The sequence below is a fragment of the Heterodontus francisci genome, chromosome 20, assembly GCF_036365525.1.
Source record: "Heterodontus francisci isolate sHetFra1 chromosome 20, sHetFra1.hap1, whole genome shotgun sequence".
Taxonomy (NCBI): domain Eukaryota; kingdom Metazoa; phylum Chordata; class Chondrichthyes; order Heterodontiformes; family Heterodontidae; genus Heterodontus; species Heterodontus francisci.
Window position 1 is genome coordinate 32,722,789 of NC_090390.1, and position 20,525 is coordinate 32,743,313.

Consider the following 20,525-nt stretch of genomic DNA (forward strand, 5'->3'; position numbering starts at 1 on the left):
GGCTATATTTGTAATCTCTTTAGGGAGCTGTCATCAAAACCAGTGGAAAGCCAGGCCGAGGCCTTGGCACTGAATCTTTTTCCGAGGTCCCTTTGATTACAGCGCCTCCCTGTTGGTTGCTCAGTTTGGCGAATTTGCTCTTATATTAATTAATGCTGAGATAATACTATGAGTAGGAATAATGGATTCTCCTCAACAAGGTCAAAATATTCAAATAAATCTATACAAAAATATCCCTCAAAACCATAACAAATGTAGCTTTTCCTCAGATTCATATTAGAAAATTGGGCAGAACTGCATGAAGTTGCTGATTAAAACAGTTCAATGGCTCTTCCCCCTCTCCCTGCGCAATTTATTTTCTGTACATGCAGACCTACCCTGGTTGTGGGTCCTTAAGCACCAGAAAGCTTTCTGGTATTTCACTCAAAGGCCATTGATTATGATTGACCAGCTGTTTTTGAAATTTATTTTTCTTTTTCTTTTTCTTTTTGTGTTCATCACGATGAGTGCTGAGGAATTGAACTGTTCCCATTTCAGGCATCCTGTTTTAGCACCAAACAATCCCAGATCCTATCGAGTGCAGGCAGACACAGAGCACAGCTTCCTCCCACTGTGTCCTTCAACCGTAGGCTCAGAAGAAATGCCCCAACCACACACTGCACCAACCACCCTTATACTTGTCTGAGTGACAGTGCCAATTAGTTTGAATTTTGTGCTACTGGCAATTCCCACCAGAATGAAGACATCCTAAATATATTTCATGTGGGATCCTTCTAGCCAGCAGTCAAAAGAAAATGCCATTCCAGCAGTCTGAGCTGGACTTGAAAGGCTGTTTTTGAACTCACTCAGCTTCGTGTGACAGACAGTAGCAGAGCCTGACAATGTCTTTGCCCTATGCCTGTAGATCTACAGTTTCTAGACAGCATAATGATCAGCAACAAGATTCCGAGATTACTTTTCCCCTGCATTTGCTCAAGGACACTGAGCCCTTTTGAATTTCAATTAAGCCACAGTGGTTCAATTTCAGACCGGAATTACTGACATAGGCTAACTCTGAGCAGAAATTGTATCACCGTGGCTTCATAAATCACTGGATTTTGCCTTAATCTAATAGGCTATCATGTCTTAAGTGTTTACATACCTATGACCTATCAACAGACCAGGTGGAAGAGGACTTTTCCAATCTAATGTTGTCCAGCAACTTAATTTACCTTGTGTCCAGGGTCAAGTACAATTCAGTACCACCTTGTATTATGATCCCAATATCCCTTGAAAAATGAAACCAGTGAAATATTTCCTATAGTCTTTCTAAAAATAATGATTGGAAGGATGTCTTCATTAATTTTTGTATTGAATTACCTACGTGAGACTCATAAGCAAAATAACTGCCAGTGTTTCTGGCTGTTTTCTGAATATTTTTGAGTGGACGCACTGAAGGCTTACAGGGATGTTATGTGTTACTCATATTTTCAGTACTATTCTGTTTTGAGACATGTTTTCTGGAGGTCACTGTTCACTCTGGTATTGTCTTTGTTCAATGACCTTTGAATACACACAGTCGCAGAAGACCTAGATATGTACAGAAGGTAAACTATTTTAGATTAGTTCCCTCTTAGCTCAAGATAAGATTATCAGGAGTACCTTAATTTACAATGGTTTAATAGGCAATGATAAGGAGCTAGCCATAAATTCTGAAGAAGAGTCATATCTGACTCGAAATGTCATATCTCATATCTCTCTCCACAGATGCTGCCTGACCTGCTGAGTATTTCCAGCACTTTCTGTTTTTATTTCAGATTTCCAACACCCGCAGTATTTTGCTTCTGTTATATCCATAGACTCTGATCCCCATTATGCTGGATTGTTCTATTTTTTTTTAAAGAACAATGCTTGTATGGTTTTCACAGAGCAAAGCTAAAGAAGTTGATTTGGAAAGGCAGCAGCAAAATAAGTTGATCGAGGAGGAAAAATTGCGTGTCGCTAGGATTCGGCAGCAGCAGTTGGAAGTGCAGCAGTTTCAGTTCTTTGAAGAGCAGCTGAAAAGGCAAGATTTTGTGAAGGAGAAACAGAAAGAACTAAAGCTGAGAGTGTCGGAGCAGAGTGATGGTGGGATGTTAACCTGCACTGCTGCTGCCCATGAAAACACTGAGCCTTCCATTCCTCCTCGGCAAGCACTAAACGCTGCTGGCCAGGTGCCAAGTGATGCCCAACCAGGATGGTGTCCTCCAGTGGACAGGTCCCTGAAACCGCAGAACTCTACTACTAGTAAGTATTTAGGAACACAAGAAGAATGTAGAGTCAGGAGTAGGCTGTTCAGCCCCTCAAGCTTGTTCTGACATTCAGTTAGATCATGGTTGGTCTGTATCTTAACTCCATTTACCTGCCTTGCTTCCATACCCCTGCCTAACAATAATCTATCAGCCCAGAGCTTCCCTTTGTTGGTGCCATTGTTTATGTGCTGTTTTTTTTGTTCTGACTTTACCATTCAGTAGGACATGAGGTATGGGAGGAAGCAGTTAATTAAGGGCCTTTAATTTTTTGTTTGATTGACCATGATATGGGATCTAATCACTGTTTGAAAGGGTGATGGAGGTGGATTCATTAGTAATATTCAAAAGGGAATTGGATATATACTTGAAAAGGAAAATATTAGGGGTCTATATGGAAAGGGCAGGACAGTAAGTCTAATAGGGTAGCTCTCTCAAAGAGCCAGCATGGACATGATGGGCTGAATGACCTTCTTCTGTGAATAATGCAGAATTTTTTTGTGATTGGATTCTCTCATTAACTTTCAGTTTCAGGTTTGGTTTGGTTTGTGTGCTGCCATTTACCCAGCTATTTATGTTATCTACACGGTTTGAATTTTTAAACCTGATTGTTACACTCCAGATCATTAAGGGTGATAGGCATTGGGGTACACTCCCAGGAATTATACACGTTTTTATTCTCACTAGTTTTCACCAGTGTCAGCCGTGCCTCGGTGATAGAACTCTCACCTCTGACTCAGGAGGTCAAGGATTCAAGACCCACTCCAGAGATTTAAGCACATAGATTAGTGTGACACTTCAGTCCAATAAGTGCTGCACTGTTAGAGGTGTCATCTTTTGGCAAACTGAAGGTCTCATCTGCCCTCATGGGAGGACATAAAAGATCCCATTGTACTGTTTCAAAGATGAGCAGGGAGCTATCCCTAGTGTGCTGGTCAACATTCACCCCTCAATCAACATCACTAAAACAGACTATCTCACAAAGGAAGCAGATGATGTGAAAGTTACACTAAAAGGAGAGAGAAGTTATGGAATGGATAATAATAGAGAACATGTATTAAAAAGATTAGCATTACTGAAAGTTAGTAAGTCACCTGGTCCAGATGGAATGCATCCTAGGTTGCTGAAAGAAACAAAGATAGAAATAGCAGAAGCTTTGGTCTTATTTTTCAATTCTCATTGGATACAGGGGTAGTACCAGAGGACTGTAGGGTTGTTAATGTTATAGAACTATTCAAGAAAGGAAAGAAGGATAAACCAGAAAACTGCAGGCCAGTCAATCTAACATTGGTAGTGGGGAGGTTTTTAGAAACCATTATCAGAGAGAAAATAAACTTTAATTTGGAAAGGCATGGGTTAATCAAGGAAAGCCAACATTGATTTGTTAAAGGCAAATTGTGTCTGACTAACTTGATTGAATTCTTTGATGAGGTGGGTAACAGAGAAGGTTAGTTAAGGTTGTGCATAGGTGTTATATATTTGGACTTTTGGAAGGCTTTCAGCAAAGTGCCACACAGGAGGCTAATTACAAGAACACAAGAACACAAAAAATAGCAGCAGAAGTAGACCATATGGCCCATCGAGCCTGCTCCGTCATTCAATACTGTCCTGGCTGATCTTGGGCTTCAATTCCCCTTTCCTGCCCCCTCCACATATCCCTTGATTCCCTGTGAGACCAAAAATCAATCTATCCCAGCCTTATGGAGCATCCACAACCCTCTGGGGTAGAGCGTTCCAAAGATTCACAACCCTTTGAATGAAGTAATTTCCCCTCATCTCAGTCCTGAATGATTGACTCCTTATCCTGAGACTGTGTCCCTGTGTTCTAGATTCCCTGACCAGTGGGAACAATCTCTCAGCTTCTATCCTATCAAGCCCTTTCAGAATCTTGTATGTCTCAATTAGATCACCTCTCATTCTTCTAAACTCCAGAGAATATAGGCCCAATTTACTCAGCCTCTAATCATAGGACAACCCCCTCATCCCAGGGACCAATCTAGTAAATCTTTGCTGCACTGCCTCCAGTGCAAGTATATCCTTTCTTAAATGTGGAGATCAAAACAGCACACAGTATTCCAGGTATAGTCTCACCAAAGCTCTGTACAATTTTAGTAAGGCTTCTTTATTCCTGTACTCCAATCCTCTTGTAATAAAGGCCAACATGCCATTTGCCTTCCTAATAGCCTGCTGCACCTGTATGTTAACTTTGTGCGTTCCTTGTACGAGTACCCCCAAATCTTTCTGAATATCAACACTTACCAGTTTCATACCTTTTAAAAAAAATATTCTGCTTTTCTATTTTTATGACCAAAGTGAACAACTTCACGCTTCCCTATATTATACTCCATTTGCCATCTTGTTGCTCACTTAACCTGTCTATGTCTCTTTACAGCCTCTCTACATCCTCCATGCAGCTTACCTTTCCACCAAGCTTTGTATCATCAGCAAACTTAGATACATTACTCTCTATCTCTTCATCCAAGTCATTAATATAGAGTGTAAATAGCTAAGGCCCCAGCACTGATCCTTGTGGCATCGCACTATTCACTGCCTGCCAATTTGAAAATGCTCCATTTATGCTCATGCTTTGCTTCCTGTCTGATAGCCAATCCTCTAACCACGCTAATATATTACCCCCAACACTATGAGCCCTTATCTTGCCTATTAATCTTTTATGTGGCACCTTATCGAATGCCTTTTGAAAATCCAGGTATACTACATCTACTGGTTCCCCTTTATCTACCCTTCTAGTTACATCCTCAAAAAACTCGAATAAATTTGTCAAACAGGATCTCCCTTTAGTAAAACCATGCTGACTTGTTCTAATTATACTATGCTTTTCACAGTGCAATGTTAAGACTTCCTTAATAATAGTTTCCAGCATCTTCCCAATGACTGATCATAGGCTAACTGGCCTGCAGTTCCCTGTTTTCTCTTGAACTCCTTTCTTGAAAAGCGGTGTAACATTTGCCAACTTCCAATCTGACGGGACCATTCCTGAATCTAAGGAATTCTGGAAAATCATAGACAGTGCATCCACTATCTCTGCAGCTATCACTTTTAGAACCCTAGGATGTAGGCCATCTGGTCCTGGGGACTTGTCAGATTTTAGTCCCTCAGGTTTCTCCAATACTTTTTCTTGACTGATATCAATATCCTTAATTTCCTCACTTTTTTTAACCCCTAGGTTACTGCCTATTTCTGGTATGGAACTTGTGTCTTCTAAAGGTCTGCTTGGGTATGAAATTGAAACTCGACCCGGGCCTGACCCGACCACATCCAACCCGAACCTGACCCGGGCCCCAGTCCTTTGATTTTTTTCCCGCACCGACCCGACCCAACCCGACTACAGTAATAAAGTTAATTATATCAAACAGGTTATTGTGTTCTACCTTGTCCAAATGTTGTGATCCTCCGTTCCAGCAGCACATTTCCTGCCTTGACGTCACGGCTGAATGTTCAAATTTTGAAGATTACTTCCCTCCCTGAGCAAGGCAGCACTGTGTCCATATCCAGCCGAATCCGACCCGAGCCTGAATGCCGGACCTGGAAGAGAAACCCGACCCGAACCTGACACGCCGTTGGGTCCGGTCGCGTTCATGTCGGGTAGTCGTGTTTTAGTGTCTTCTACTGTGAAGACAGACACAAAATATTTTTTCAATGCCTCTACCATTTCCTCATTCCCCATGATAATTTCTCCTGTCTCTGCCTCTAAAGGACCAATGATTACTTTAGCTAATCTCTTCCTTTTTATGTACTTATAAAAGCTCTTGCTGGCTAGTTTACTCGCACATTCTATTTTTTCCCTTTTTATCAACTTTCTGGTGACCCTTTGCTGGTTTCTAAAACACTTCCAATCCTCAGGCATGCTATTATTTTTTGCAACATTGTAAGCCTGTTCTTTTAATCTAATACTCTCCTTAACTTCCTGAGTGAGCCATAGATGGGTCTTCCTGGACACGTTTTTGGTTTTGAACGGGATGTACTTTTGATGAACCCTTTGAATGGTTTCTTTAAATGTTTCCCACTGTTCATTTACCGCCATACCTTCCAGTCTATTTACATAATAACCCTTAGCCAGTTCTCCCCTCATACCTTCGTAATTGGCTTTGTTTAAGTTTAAGATTCATGTTTGTGATTGAAATGTGTCACTTTCAAACTTAACATGAAATTCAATGGTATTGTGATCACTATTTCCCAGTGGATCTTTTACTGTGACATTGTTTTTTAGCCCTGCTTCATTACACAAAACGAGATCTAAGATAGCTTTATCCCTAGTTGGTTCTACAACGTATTGCTCCAAGAAACTGTCACAAAAGCATTCTACAAATTCTAGACCGTTATTGCCAATTTGATTTCCCCAGTCTATATGCAGATTAACGTCCCTCACAATTAATACATTACCTTTTTTACATTTTCAATAATTTCCCATTTAATTTTCTGACCTATAATATAACTACTGTTAGGAAGCGGTGGCGTAGTGGTATTGTCACTGGACTAGTAACCCAGAGACCCAGGGTATTGCTCTGGGAACATGGGTTCGACTCCCACCACAGCAGTAGGTGGAATTTGAATTCAATTAATAAATCTGGAATTAAAAAGCTAGTCTAATGATGACCATGTTTCCATTGTCGATTGTTGTAAAACCCATCTGGTTCACTAATGTCCTTTAGGGAAGGAAATCTGCTGTTCTTACCTGGTCTGGCCTACATGTGACTCCTGACCCACAGCAATGTGGTTGACTCTTACATGCCCTCTGAAATGGCCTGGCAAGCCACTCAGTCGTATCTAACCACTACGAAGTCAATAAAAAGGAATGAAAAACTCCCTTCCTAACCGCACTGTGGGTGTACCTACCCCACATGGACTGCAGCGGTTCAAGAAGGCAGCTCACCACCACCTTCTCAAGGGCAATTAGGGATGTGCAATAAATGCTGGCCTGGCCAGTGACGCCCACATCCCATGAACGAATAAAAAAAAAAATTACTCCCACCAGTGTTTTCTGACTCCTGCTATTCCCAATTTCCACCCAAACTGATTCTACTTCATGATCTTCTGAGGCCAGATCCCTTCTTATTAATGTCCTTATGCCATCCTATACTATCACACTCCTGACTTCTGCCTTGTATATGGTGGAGAGGCTTTGGGGAGTCAGGAGGTAGGTTACTCGCCACAGGATTGCCAGCCTCTGACCTGCTCTTGTAGCCACGGTATTTATATGACTGCTCCAGTTCAGTTTTTGGTCAATGCTAACCTCCAGGATGTTGATAGTGGACGATTCAGTGATGATAATGCCATTGAATGTCAAGGGGAGATGGTTAGATTCTCTCTTGTTGGAGATGGTCATTGCCTATCACTTGTGTGGTGTGAATGCTACCAGCCTGAGCCTGAATGTTGTCCAGGTCTTGCTGCATGTGGGCACAGACTGCTTCAGTATTGGAGAAGTCGCGAATGGTATTGAACACTGCGCAATCATCAGCGCACATCTCCAATTCCGACCTTATGATGGAGGGAAGGTCATTGATGAAGCAGCTGAAGATGGTTGGGCCAGGACACTACCCTGAGGAACTCCTCCATTGATGTACTGGGACTGAGATGTTTGACCTGCAACAACCACAACCAATTTCCTTTGTGCTTGGTATGACTCCAACCAATGGAAAGTTTCCCTTGGTTCCCATTGACTCCAGTTTTGCTAGGGCTCCTTGATGTCATACTCGGTCAAATTGCTGCCTTGATGTCACTCTCACCTCACCTCTTGCATTCAGTTCTTTTGTCCATGTTTGCTCCAAGGCTGAAATAAGGTCTGGAGCCAAGTGGCCCTGACAGCACCCAAACTGAGCATCGGTGAGCAGTTTATTGATGTTTAAGTGCCACTTGATACCACTGTCAACAACACTTTCCATCTCTTTACTGATGATCGAGAATAGACTGATGGGGCATAACTGGCCGGATTGGATTTATCCTTCTTGTTGTGTACAGGACATCCCTGGGCAATTTTCCACATTGCCAGGTAGATGGCAGTGTCGTAGCTGCACTGGAACAGCTTGACTAGGGGTGCGGCAAGTTCTGGAGCACAAGTCTTCAGTACTACAGTTGGGATGTTCTCATGGCCCATAGCCTTTGCTGTATCAGCTGCCTTCAGCCGTTTCTTGATTTTTTTTATTTCCAAAATATACTTTATTCATAAAAATCTGTGAAAAATACATTTCTAAATAGTTTCAAACAGCACCAAAAAATACAAACATTGCAAGGGAGATCAGTTTCCTTCAATACAATCATGAGTGGCATCATACCCCTTCCATTTCACATTTGTCATGCCATATACATTTTTACATTTTACAGCACACAAAATTTTCCCGATACAGTTCGAGGGGTTTCCCATGGATCCAGCCCCTCAGTTCAGCTTGGTGGGGGGACCTTACACTGTGGTCTTTCCCCATTGAGCCTTTGCTGCGGCTTTCAGCCGTTTCTTGATGTCACGTGGAGTGAATTGAATTAGCTGAAGACTGTCATCTGTGATGCTGGGGACCTCAGGAGGAGGCCGAGATGGATCATCCACTCGGTACTTCCGGCTCAAGATGGTTGCAAATGCCTTTTCTTTTGCAAGAGGATAGGGATGTTTGTGGAGTTTCCTCCTCTGGTTGTTTTAATTCTCCCCCGCCATTCATGACTGGATGTGGCAGGACTGCAGAGCTTTTTTGATTTGATCCTTTGGTTAATGAAGTATGGAGGTGATGACATCAGTATAATGGATAATCTTGATCATTTTTGAAGCAGCACTCTGGTTGTGCCCTCAGGGGCAGTTTGCCAATATTCTGAGCTCTTAATAAAAATGGCCAAAAACTGAAAATGCTAGAAATACTAAGCAGGTCAGACAGCATCTGTGGAGAGAGCATCAAAGTTAAAGGGCTTGTTTTCCTCTCCGGGGGTGGGATGCAGGAATCGGGACTGTTTCCTGGTCCCAAACCTTGGGGAGAAATAGTTATTCTTCGGGATTTTCATGGAGGCGCCACCTTAATTTGTGTAGAGACAGGTTCCCTGTCCAATTTAAGGTGGTGGATGGGCTCTTACAGCTGGAGGGTTAATCTTCTGACTTGAGAGGAACAGCAGGCTGTTGGTAAGTAACTGAGAGGGCACTTCAACATGGAGGTGTCCTCTCACCAACTTTTTTCAACTTTAAATAAAAAAACTGTTTAAATCTATGGGGTGGCCTTTGGCTGCGACCACACTCAGGTTGACAGGGAGGTCTGTAGGCCTGCCTGGAATGCTGGCCTACCGGCCTGCCACTGGGTGCCCGACTCCAGGCAGATAAACTGTCCCTCGTTGGTTTGGAAAACTGGAGCAGAAAATCAAGAGGCAGAAGAGAGGGAGGAACTTTATCAATATCACTAGAGACAAAGTACTGGGAACATTAATGTAACTAAAGGCTGACAAGTCCTCTGGACCTGATGGCTTGCATCCTTGGTCTTAAAAGAAAGTGGCTGCAGAGGTAGTGGATGCATTTGTTGTAATCTTCCGAAATTCCCTAGATTCCGTAAAGGATGCAGCAGATTGGAAAACCTCAAACGTAACACCTCTATTTGAGGAATGAGGGAGACTGAAACCAGGAATCTATAGGCCAGTTAGCCTAACATTTGTCATCGGGAAAATGTTGGAATCCGTTATTAAGGAAATAGTAGCAGGACATTTAGAAAATCATAATACAATCAAGCAGAGTCAACATGGTTTTGTGAAAGGAAAATTTATTAGAGTTATTTGAGGATGCAACAAATAGGGTGGATAAAGGGGAGCCAGTAGATGTAGTATATTTGGATTTTCAAAAGTGCTACATACACAAGATAAGAGTTCATGGTGTTGGGGGTAATATATTAGTAATATATATGGATAGAGGATTGGCTAACTAACAGGAAACAGAGTCGGGATAAATGGGTCATTTTCAGGTTGGCAAATTGTAACTGGTGGGTGTTACAGGGATCAATGCTGGGGCCTCAACTATTTACAATCTATATTAATGAATTGGATGAAGGGTCTGAGTGTATTGTTTCCAAGTTTGGTGGGAAGAATTGAAAAGCAGCATATTATTTAAATGGAGATGACAGAATGCAGCAGTACAGATGGGTGTCCTTGTACATGAATCACAAAAAGTTAGCACACATGTATAGCAAGTAATTAGGAAGGCTGTATTAGGGGTTGTTAATGAATGTTAGTTCAAGATAATAGGGTGAACAGGTTTTGGGTGTTAATTAATCAATTGTATTCAATCATATTATTTATATATATATATGTATAAAGAAGAGCCAGCCAGCACTGGCTGGTGGTGTTGTTGTTAGGAGTGGAGAAGTAAGCTCTGTGGCAAGCAATAAACAATCTCCACCATAGCATCCTTGTAACAGTGTCTTCTTTACAAACAGGCTTGGAAGTTTCTCTAACAGGCAGATAGAATGTTGCCATTTATTGCAAGGGAGATGGAGTGTAAAAGTAATGAAGTCTTGCTACAACTGTACAGGGCGTTGGTGAGACCACACCTAGAATACTGCGTACAGATTTGGTCTGCTTATTTAAGGAGGGATATACTTGCATTGGAGACAGTTCAAAGAAGGTTCACTAGATTGATTCTGGGATGAAAGGGTTGCCTTATGATGAAGGTTTGAGCAGGTTGGGCCTATACACATTAGAGTTTAGAAGAATGAGAGGTGATCTTATTGAAACATATAAGATTCAGAGGGGGCTTGATATGGTAGATGCTGAGAGGATGTTTCTCCCCGTGGGGGAATCTAGAATGAGGGGGCACAGTTTCAAAATAAGGGCCTCCCATTTCAGATGGAAATGAGGAGGAATTTCTTCTCTGAGAGTGTCGTTAATCATTGAAATTCTCTACCCAGAGAGCAGTGGAGGCTGGGTCATTGAATATATTCAAGGCTGAGGTAGACAGATTTTTGATCTACAAGGAGTCAAGGGTTATGGGAGACAGGCAGGGAATTGGAGTTAAGGCCATGATCTTATTGAATGGCAGAGCAGGCTTGAGGGACCAAGTGGCCTACTCTTGCTCCTATTTCTTATGTTCTTATGAGCCTGACTGGAAAATCCCAGAAAAGTGTGGTTAACATGGCTGTTAATGAGCCTAATTGGTTACTTGCCTCTTGGGGTTGGATAGCCCTGCTAGCCCTGAACCTGCCTTGACAAAAATGGTTGGCGCCGGGAACGGGGTCGGGAAACTGGCACACCGGCCTGTGGTGGTATTTTCGGGCCCTGTCTGCTTCTGCTCCTGCCTTCGGCGGGGCCTGAAAAATCTGCCCAAGGTTTCAGGCCTAACACTTTTCATCAGAGCTCAGGTTTTTGACCTGAAACATTAACTCTGATTTTCTCTTCACAGATGCTGAGTGTTTCCTGCATTTTCTGTTTTTATTTCAGATTTCCAGCATCCGCAGTCTTTTGCTTTTAAGTAAAAATGACCAAACTTCTGAATTCTGAATTGCACAGAGCAGTTGGCTGAATGACCTGTTTCTGTGTATTCAATGTAACTGCACTTATCACTTGTGAAACAGCCATAAATGGGCTCAAATAAAATTGATTCCATGCTATTTCTGCAAATTAAATAATGAATCTACTAAGATGCTTGTTGTACCATTGGGAGCGATCATTTTCTGGCTGGTATATAGCTGATTTCTACTTAACAATATTTTACAGGACAGAATGTCGATGGACTTCAGCATGTTGTCCTTCCTAAGAACCTTTGCCAAAGGTTTTTGATGCAGGCTGATACTAATACAGCACGAGGAATAGAAACCTGTGGAATTCTTAGTGGAAAGCTGGTAAGAATCAGAAGATAAAAAAATGTTTTCAAATCCATTCTTTGCAACAGTCGTCACTTCTGAAATTAGTTTTTACTGTCAATGATGGATCTATTACTGACAATGTTGTTCAGTCCAGGTTTTATTTTGATTCACTCCATAACCAGCTCAGGTGTAAGGCTGTGCTACATTGACCTTTTTCAGGAGCCATGATCTCCTGTTTCAGGCTCATACATTCAGCACATTGTTTTTTTCTATTATTTATTTAGAGATACAGCACTGAAACAGGCCCTTCGGCCCACCGAGTCTGTGCCGACCATCAACCACCCATTTATACTAATCCTACACTAATCCCATATTTTTACCACCACTCCCTACCACCTACCTATACTAGGGGCAATTTATAATGGCCAATTTACCCATCAACCTGCAAGTCTTTGGCTGTGGGAGGAAACCGGAGCACCCGGCGGAAACCCAGGCGGTTCACAGGGAGAACTTGCAAATTCCGCACAAGCAGTACCCAGAATTGAACCCGGATCGCTGGAGCTGTGAGGCTGCGGTGCTAACCACTGCGCCACTGTGCTGCCCTTATTGAACAGCAACAAGTATTATATAAACAGAAAGCAGCAAAGATATTGAATTCAAGGGCAGTTATGCCTGTCTGGATAACAGCTGTTTAGTTTAGTTTAATGCTAAGTCCAGTCTCCTAGTCCTAACAGCAGACTCTTTGGTGAGTCTGCTTTAGGGATGAGGGAACTTGATTTAGTTGTGTAGATGCCAGGGCTGGAATTTTTTGCCCCCCGGGTTCAGCACCATTTGTGACTCTTCAGATACTGAAGCAGTCCGTGTAGAAATGCAGCAAGACCTGGACAATATCCAGGCTTGGGCTGATAAGTGGCAAGTAACATTCGTGCCACACAAGTGCCAGGCAATGACCATCTCCAACAAGAGAGAATCTAACCATCTCCCCTTGACATTCAACGGCATTACCATCACTGAATCCCCCACTATCAACATCCTACGGGCTACCATTGACCAGAAACTGAACTGGAGTAGCCATATAAATACCGTGGCTACAAGAGCAGGTCAGTGGCTAGGAATCCTGAGGCGAGTAACTCACCTCGTGACTCCCCAAAGCCTGTCCACCATCTACAAGGCACAAGTCAGGAGTGTGATGGAATACTCTCCATTTGCCTGGATGGGTGCAGCTCCAACAACATTCAAGACTTTCGACACCATCCAGAACAAAGCAGCCCACTTGATTGGCACACCATCCACAAACATTCACTCCCTCCACCACCGACGCACAGTAACAGCAGTGTGTACCATCTACAAGATGCAATGCAGCAATGCACCAAGGCTCCTTAGACAGCACCTTCCAAACTCGTGACCTCTACCAACTAGAAGGACAAGGGCAGCAAATACATGGGAACACCACCACCTACAATTTTCCCTCCAAGTCACACACCATCCTGACTTGAAACTATATTGCCGTTCCTTCACTGTTGCTGGGTCAAAATCCTGGAACTCCCATCCTAACAGCACTGTGGGTCTACCTACCCCAAATGGACTGCAGCGGTTCAAGAAGGCAGCTCACCACCACCTTCTTAAGGGCAATTAGGGATGGGCAATAAATGCTGGCTTGGCCAGTGACGCCCACATCCCATGAATGAATGAATGAAAAAAAAGGGTGTGGGCGGGAGGTGGGCGGGGGTGGGGGTGAAGCATACAATCAAGTGGGAGGTGTCATTCCCATTTTACCAGCGGCAGGGCAGGTGGAAAATGGCCCGCCTGCCCCAGGCCAATTGAGGCCATTAAGTGGCCAATTAATTGCTACTTAATGGCCTCCTTCTGCTGCCGCTGATATATTACCAGCGGCGGATGAGCACTTCGCCTGCTGAGGTGGCTGCACAGTAATATCTGGCAGCCTCCTTGCAGCCTCGAGGTGAGGGAGGACCCTCTTGATTGGGCACGCTGTGCCCCACGAGGGCGCCCCAGTCACACAAGCCACCCCTGCTGGAACACCTCCCCCCGCTCTCTTGATCAGCTCCACCGCCACCCACCCCACCCCATGCCTCACCGGGGCCTAGCCAATTGTTCCCGGCAAGACCCAAACCCAACTCACCTGTTTTGACGGTGACATCCGTGATGCTGCTCTGGGCTGGGTGCAGTCCCAGCAGTGGCCACTGCTCCTGGTGGCGCTGCTGGGACTGACGAGCTGTCGGCCGGCTGATTGGCCGGCAGTTCTTGGAGGCCAGACGTCCCGCCTCAGAGCGGCTGATATTCTGACCAAGGCCAATTAAGGGCCACTTAAGAGCCACCTCTACTGGCATTTTGCCAATGTCAGAGGGGTCTTCTGCTATGTGAAGACACTTCCAGGTCAAACCTGGTGGCCTCCTAGCAAGCTCGGGGGTGGGGGGATCCCTCCTGCTTGGTCACTCTGTGACCCACGGAGGGCCCCCAGGAGGCAAGGGCCCTCCCTGCTGAAAGACTAATCCCCACCCTCACTAATGACAACCCCTTGTCTTAGTGGCCCCGGTGGGCCCAACCCCACTCACCTGTGCTCTGGGCCTCCCCCAGTGGCTGCTCCTCTGGGCCTCTTGTCGTACCAGCAATGGCTACCACTCCCAGTGGCACCGCTGGGACTGCTGAGCTTCCGTCCCGCTGATTGCCTATCCACCATTGAATTCGGCTGGCGGGCTGATATAAGGCCGAGGTGGGGTCGCCACCACACCACCCTCACCCCCACCACCACCTGCACCTTCCAGCCCATCGCCAGGACCCCCATTGCCAAAATAAAATCCAGTCCACAGTATCAGCAACATGTACTCTGATTCCATCATCTATAAAAAACTGTTCATGATGGTCAGGAATCTCAGGTTGTTTTGGGCATTGTCCTGATTTTCTTCCTGTTGTCTGCAGACTCTGTGTCTTTAGTAATGGAATTGATTAACATACCAAAACTATGGTAGTTGGAATGCTTGATTTGGTGTTTGTAAATGATCATTCTGTTAAGAATGCTGGACTTTGAAGCGTGATTATGTTTTAAAAACTGTGATTTTTTTTAAGGCTACGTTTGCTGACAAATCAACCACTAGGTGGCACAGTAGTTGCACATGTGCAAATGCAGCCTCATGCACTGTCTGCAACGTTTTGGCAGCTGCCAGTAGTAAAGATGGCGCTGCTCAATTTATCACAAAAACAAAAATAAATGAAACCCAAATGCCCACAGTGGCTGCAATCGCCGCCTCCATCCCACCCCCAACAGTATCCCACTCCCTCCTACCATTGCGCTCCTCTTCGCTGCTGCCTCCTGTGCCCATCTGCTCGCTGCTTGCTCCACGCCTCGCCACTTCTCCCCCCTCAGCCTCTCACTCCAGGCCTCGCCACTTCATTCCCTCTGCTCTGCCTCTGCTCCCCGATCCCACCCGCTTCTGCTCCCCACTCAGTCCTGTTTGCAGTCTCCCTCTCCTCCCCTGCCTATCATGTCACTCTCTCTCTCCCCCACTTCCCCCGTGCGGGGAAAAAAGGCAGTGATCGCGGGAGGGAGCAGGGACCAGAAGCGGGAGGGAGCAGGGAGCAAAAGTGAGAGAGAGTGGGAAAGCAGAGGCAGAGCAGAGGGGAGGAAGCGGCGAGGCTGGGAGTGAGTGGCCCAGAGGTGGGGGTGGGGCTGAAGAGGGGGGAGAAGTGGCGAGGCAGGGAGTGAGTGGCAAGCAGACGTTGCAGTACGCGATGATGTTTTTATACGCATGCGCGAATTAGTCCTGGCAAGCGGGGTGCTGATGTAGGTTACGCAAGCGCAGCCCCATACTGACAGCAAGTTCCGCACATGTGTGAAGCTGGGAGCACTCTGATGATGTCGGATCTGGGTTGCGTTGTCAGGAGTCACTTTGGATTTTGAATGTAGTTTAAGATGGAATCAGAGAAGTTAGGTGACCTCACATCAATTCTGTTTAAAGATGAGACAGGGACCTTGATTACCAGGGCAACAAAGAACCCAGATCAAAGACCATTTTGAAAAGCAGAAGGCAAGGGATAAGGTTGTAACAGCTGAAGAACAATGGGTTTCACCCTCCCAGACGTTCAGATCGTAAACAAGGAGCCAGCGGCTCTGAAAATGGAATTGCAATTGCTCAACACCTGAAAACTGAGAAAGGTCCAGGTGGCTTTGCTGTAGCCAGACTTGTGGACTTTGCATATTAGGAAAGACTATTGACTATTGACCTTTGATTCTGGATAAATTCAACAGATTTTCAGAAGGGTAGGCAGGCTGTAAAGAATATTGGAAGAAGTCCAGCGGTGGCAGTTTCAGAGCGGAGAGAGAGAGACAATGAACACCTGCTCTCAGAAACCTAATACAGCGAAAGGCTGCGAAGACTTGAACCTGTTAGGAAAGTTGAGGTTTGTGGAGAAGTAAAAGACCAACAGGATCACCAGAGATCGCCTTATTCACAGATGTCCAGGTCGAAAATACTCGGAGAAATGAGCGAAGGGGGCATTGACTTTGTGAAAAGTCTGGGAGATCCAACCCATTGCAACTGGGAGGAATTTGGGACTTTTAACCACAAGGATTTCACAATCAAGGAGGACTGTGTAACGTATAAGTAGTCGTTTGGTAGTACAGAACTTGAGTATTGCTGAAGATAGAGACATGTTGTCGAAGCTTTTCATCTTGCAGTCACCAGGACAACCCGCAAGAATACCACTGTAAGGGAAAACAAAACTTTATACTGTATGGGAAGAGAGTGCTGGTTGGTTGGCAAGCAAACTCTGATTGGTAGAAGCGTTGCCATGGAGAATGCACCAGCTTATGGTGACTGACAGTTATCTGCCAAGCTTTGTTTGAAATTTAAAACAGGCAGCTTACAGTGGTATTTTGCAGATTGTCCTGATGAGTGCAAGACAAAAAGCTTTAGCAATACTAACGTATAAATGTGGTGTGAGGTTTTCAAGTATTTTAGTAAGTGAAGAAAATACCTTTCTCTGTAATTTGGGGTATCAGCTACCTACAAAGTGCTGTTTAATTACTGGGGATTTTTAGTTTAGTTGTTATAATAAAAGCCTTAAAACATGACCTCTTGTCATGTAATTCATTAAATTGATCTGGGAACATACGAACAAATGAATTAGGAGCAGGAGTAGGCCACTCGGCCCCTTGAGCCTGCTCCACCATTCAACAAGATCATGGCTGATCTGATTGTGACCTCAACTTCACATTCCGACCTACCCCCAATAAACTTTCACCCCTTTGCATATCCAGAATCTATCTACCTGCCTTAAAAATATTCAAAGACTCTGGTTCCACCGCCTTTTGAGGAGGAGAGTTTCAAAGACTCACGACCCTCTGAGAGAAAAAATTTCTCCTTATCTCTGTCTTAAATGGGTGACCCCTTATTTTTAAACAATGACTCCTAGTTCGAGATTCTCCCACAAGAGGAAACATCCTGTCCATATCCACCCTGTCAAGACCCCTCAGGATCTTCTATCTTTCAATCTCCTCTTACTCTTCTAAACTCCAGTGGATACAAGCCTAGCCTGTACAACCTTTGCTCATAAGACAATCTTCCCATTCCAGGTATTGGTCTAGTAAACCTTCACAACAAGATTTCATGTTTTAAGACTTTTATTACAACAACTAAAAATCTCCAGTAACTAAATAGTACTTTGTAAGTAGCTGATACCCAAATTACAGAGAAAGGTATTTCCTTCACTTATTAAAATACTTAAAAACCTCACCACACTTATATGTTAGTATTGCTGAAAATAGAGACATGTTGTCGAAGCTTTTCATCTTGCACTCAGCAGGACAATCCACAAGAATACCACTGTAAGGGAAAACAACAACTTTATACTGTATGAGAAGAGAGTGCTGATTGGTTGGCAAGAAAACTGCTTCCAATGCATTTACATCCTTAAATAAGGGGACCAATTCTGTACACAGTCCTCCAGATGTGGTCTCACCAATGCCCTGTATAGCTGAAGCATTACGTCCCTACTTTTTTATTCAATTCCTCTCGGAATAAACGATAACATTCTATTAGCTTTCCTAATTGCTTGCTGTACCTGCATACTAACCTTTTGTGATACATGCACTAGGACACCCAGATCCCTCTGCATCTCAGAGCTCTGCAATTTCTCACCATTTGGATAATATGCTTCTTCTTTATTCTTCCTGCCAAAATGGACAATTTCACATTTTCCCACATTATACTCCATTTGCCAGATCTTTGCCCACACACTAAACCTATCTATATCCCTTTGTAGCCTCCTTATGTGCTCTTCACAACCTACTTTTCTACCTATCTTTGCACCATGAGCAAATTTAGCAACCGTACCTTCGGTCCCTTCATCCAAGTCATTTATATAAATTGTAAAAAGTTGAGGCCCCAGCACTGATCCTTGTGACACGCCATTTGTTACATCTTGCCAATCAGAAAATGACCCATTTATGCCTACTCTCTGTTTCCTGTTAGCTAGCCAATCTTCTATCCATGCCAATACCCCCTACACCATGAGCTTTTATTTTCTGCAGTAACCTTTGATGTGGCACCATATCTAATGGCTGCTGGAAATCTAAGTACTGTACATCCACCAGTTCTCCTTTATCTACAGCACATGTTACTACTTCAAAGAACTTCAATAAATTGGTTAAACATGATTTCCCTTTCACAAAACATCTTTAATAATAGCTTCTCACATTTTCCGTATGACAGATGTTATGCTAACTGGCCTGTAGTTTCCTGTTTTCTGTCTCCCTTCATTTTTGTATAAAGGAGTTGCATTCGCTTTAGAACCAAATCAAGGGAACTTTGGAAATTAAAACCAACACATCAACTATCTCACTAGCCACTTCTTTTAAGACCCTAGGATGAAGTCCATCAGGACCAGGGGACTTGTCAGCCCGCAGCTCCAACAATTTGTTCAGTACCACTTCCCTGGTGATTGTAATTTTCTTGAATTCCTCCCTCCCTTCCATTTTCTGATTTACAGCTAATTCTGGGATGTTACTTGTATCCTCTATGGTGAAGACTGATGCAAAATACCTGTTCAATTCATCTGCCATCTCCCTATTTTCCATGATTAATTCCCCAGACTCACTTTCTATAGGACCAACGCTCACTTTGTTAACTATTTTCTTTTTTAAGTACCTGTAGAAACTCTTACTGTCTGTTTTTATGTTTCTAGCTAGCTTTCTCTTGTACACTAATTTTTCCCTCCTTATTAATCTTTTAGTCATTCTTTGCTGTTTTTTATATTCTGTCCAATCTTCTGACCTGCCATTCATCTTTGCACAATTATATGCTTTTTCTTTAAGTTTGATACTATCTCTAACTTTTTAAATTAACCATGGATGGTGGGTTCTCCCCTTGGAATTTTTCTTTCTCATTGGAATGTATCTATTCTGTGTATTCTGAAATATCCCCTTAAATATCTGCCACTGCATCTCTCTTGACTTATCCCTTAACCTAATTTGCCAGCTCACTTTAGCTAGCTCTGCTTTCATGCCCTCATGATTGCCCTTATTTAAGTTGTGACAGAAACCACACCTACCAAAACGAAACATATTAATTTCATCATATGGAACATTATTTTTGAACTGTTACTGGACATTGAAAATAACTTGTTTTAAAAAGACCACAGAACAGTGGCTGAAAACATGGCTACACATTTGCATTCTAAAAGACAGTGGCATGGAAAGACAATGGGAGTACGCCCGGATTCAATTAGCCAGATGGGTTTTGTCAATAGTGATGAGCAAGAGACATTGAGAGTCATTGAATGTGTAAGAGTCAGCAATCCACCCCCCACATCCCCCCACCCCCCAACACTGAGAGTGTCTGGTAAGCTGTGAGGAATCCACAAACCCTGCAGGCGAGGCTGTCTCAAGCAAAAGGCTAGTCACATGACTAACTTGCTGACCAACCGAGAGTTAATTGAATTGTGCTCACAGAACAGTTTTTGAAAGAGACTGCAATTGAACTTCAAGAAGAGAGCACTCCCTCTCTCTGTCTGTCTCTCTCTCTCTCTCACGCAAAGTTCCAGGAACCCACGGAAGTGACTTAAGCCTCAACACAGAAGACCAGCGAAACAAGTTTAAAAGTGTGCTCTGGGCCCTAACAAGAACTACAAGACTTAACTTCAGTCAAAGACTTTACATCCAACCCAAAACTAGTAACTGAACTCCATCTATTACTTCAAACCTTTCCCCTTTAATTCTTTCTCCTCCTATGTCTCTATTTGTGTATGCGTTTATCGCATATGCGTTTATCGCGTATGCATGCTAGCGTGGTCGTGTCGCGTATTTTTTGTCGTTTTAACTGAGTTAGAGTTTTAAGGTTAATAAACTTACGCCTTTCTTGTTTAAATCTGCGAAAACCAGTCAGGTTGATTTCTTTGCAATTACAATTAGAGAGTCGTGAGCAAGGCCTCACTGAGGGGAAGCTAAAAACAGTGTTTTAAAAATTAA

The 20,525-nt window shown here is 43.6% G+C and overlaps 1 protein-coding gene across 9 annotated transcripts in view; it reads left to right on the top strand.

Annotated features, from left to right (window-relative positions):
• Nucleotides 1–20,525, top strand: part of stambpl1 (STAM binding protein-like 1) — a 92,925-nt gene that overhangs the window by 54,652 nt on the left and 17,748 nt on the right. For all 9 annotated transcript variants that reach the window (XM_068052534.1, XM_068052532.1, XM_068052537.1 and 6 more), the window contains 2 exons: nt 1,908–2,265; nt 11,955–12,079. In XM_068052534.1, coding sequence (XP_067908635.1) covers nt 1,908–2,265; nt 11,955–12,079 — 483 coding nt within the window. The remainder of the gene's footprint in view (nt 1–1,907; nt 2,266–11,954; nt 12,080–20,525) is intronic.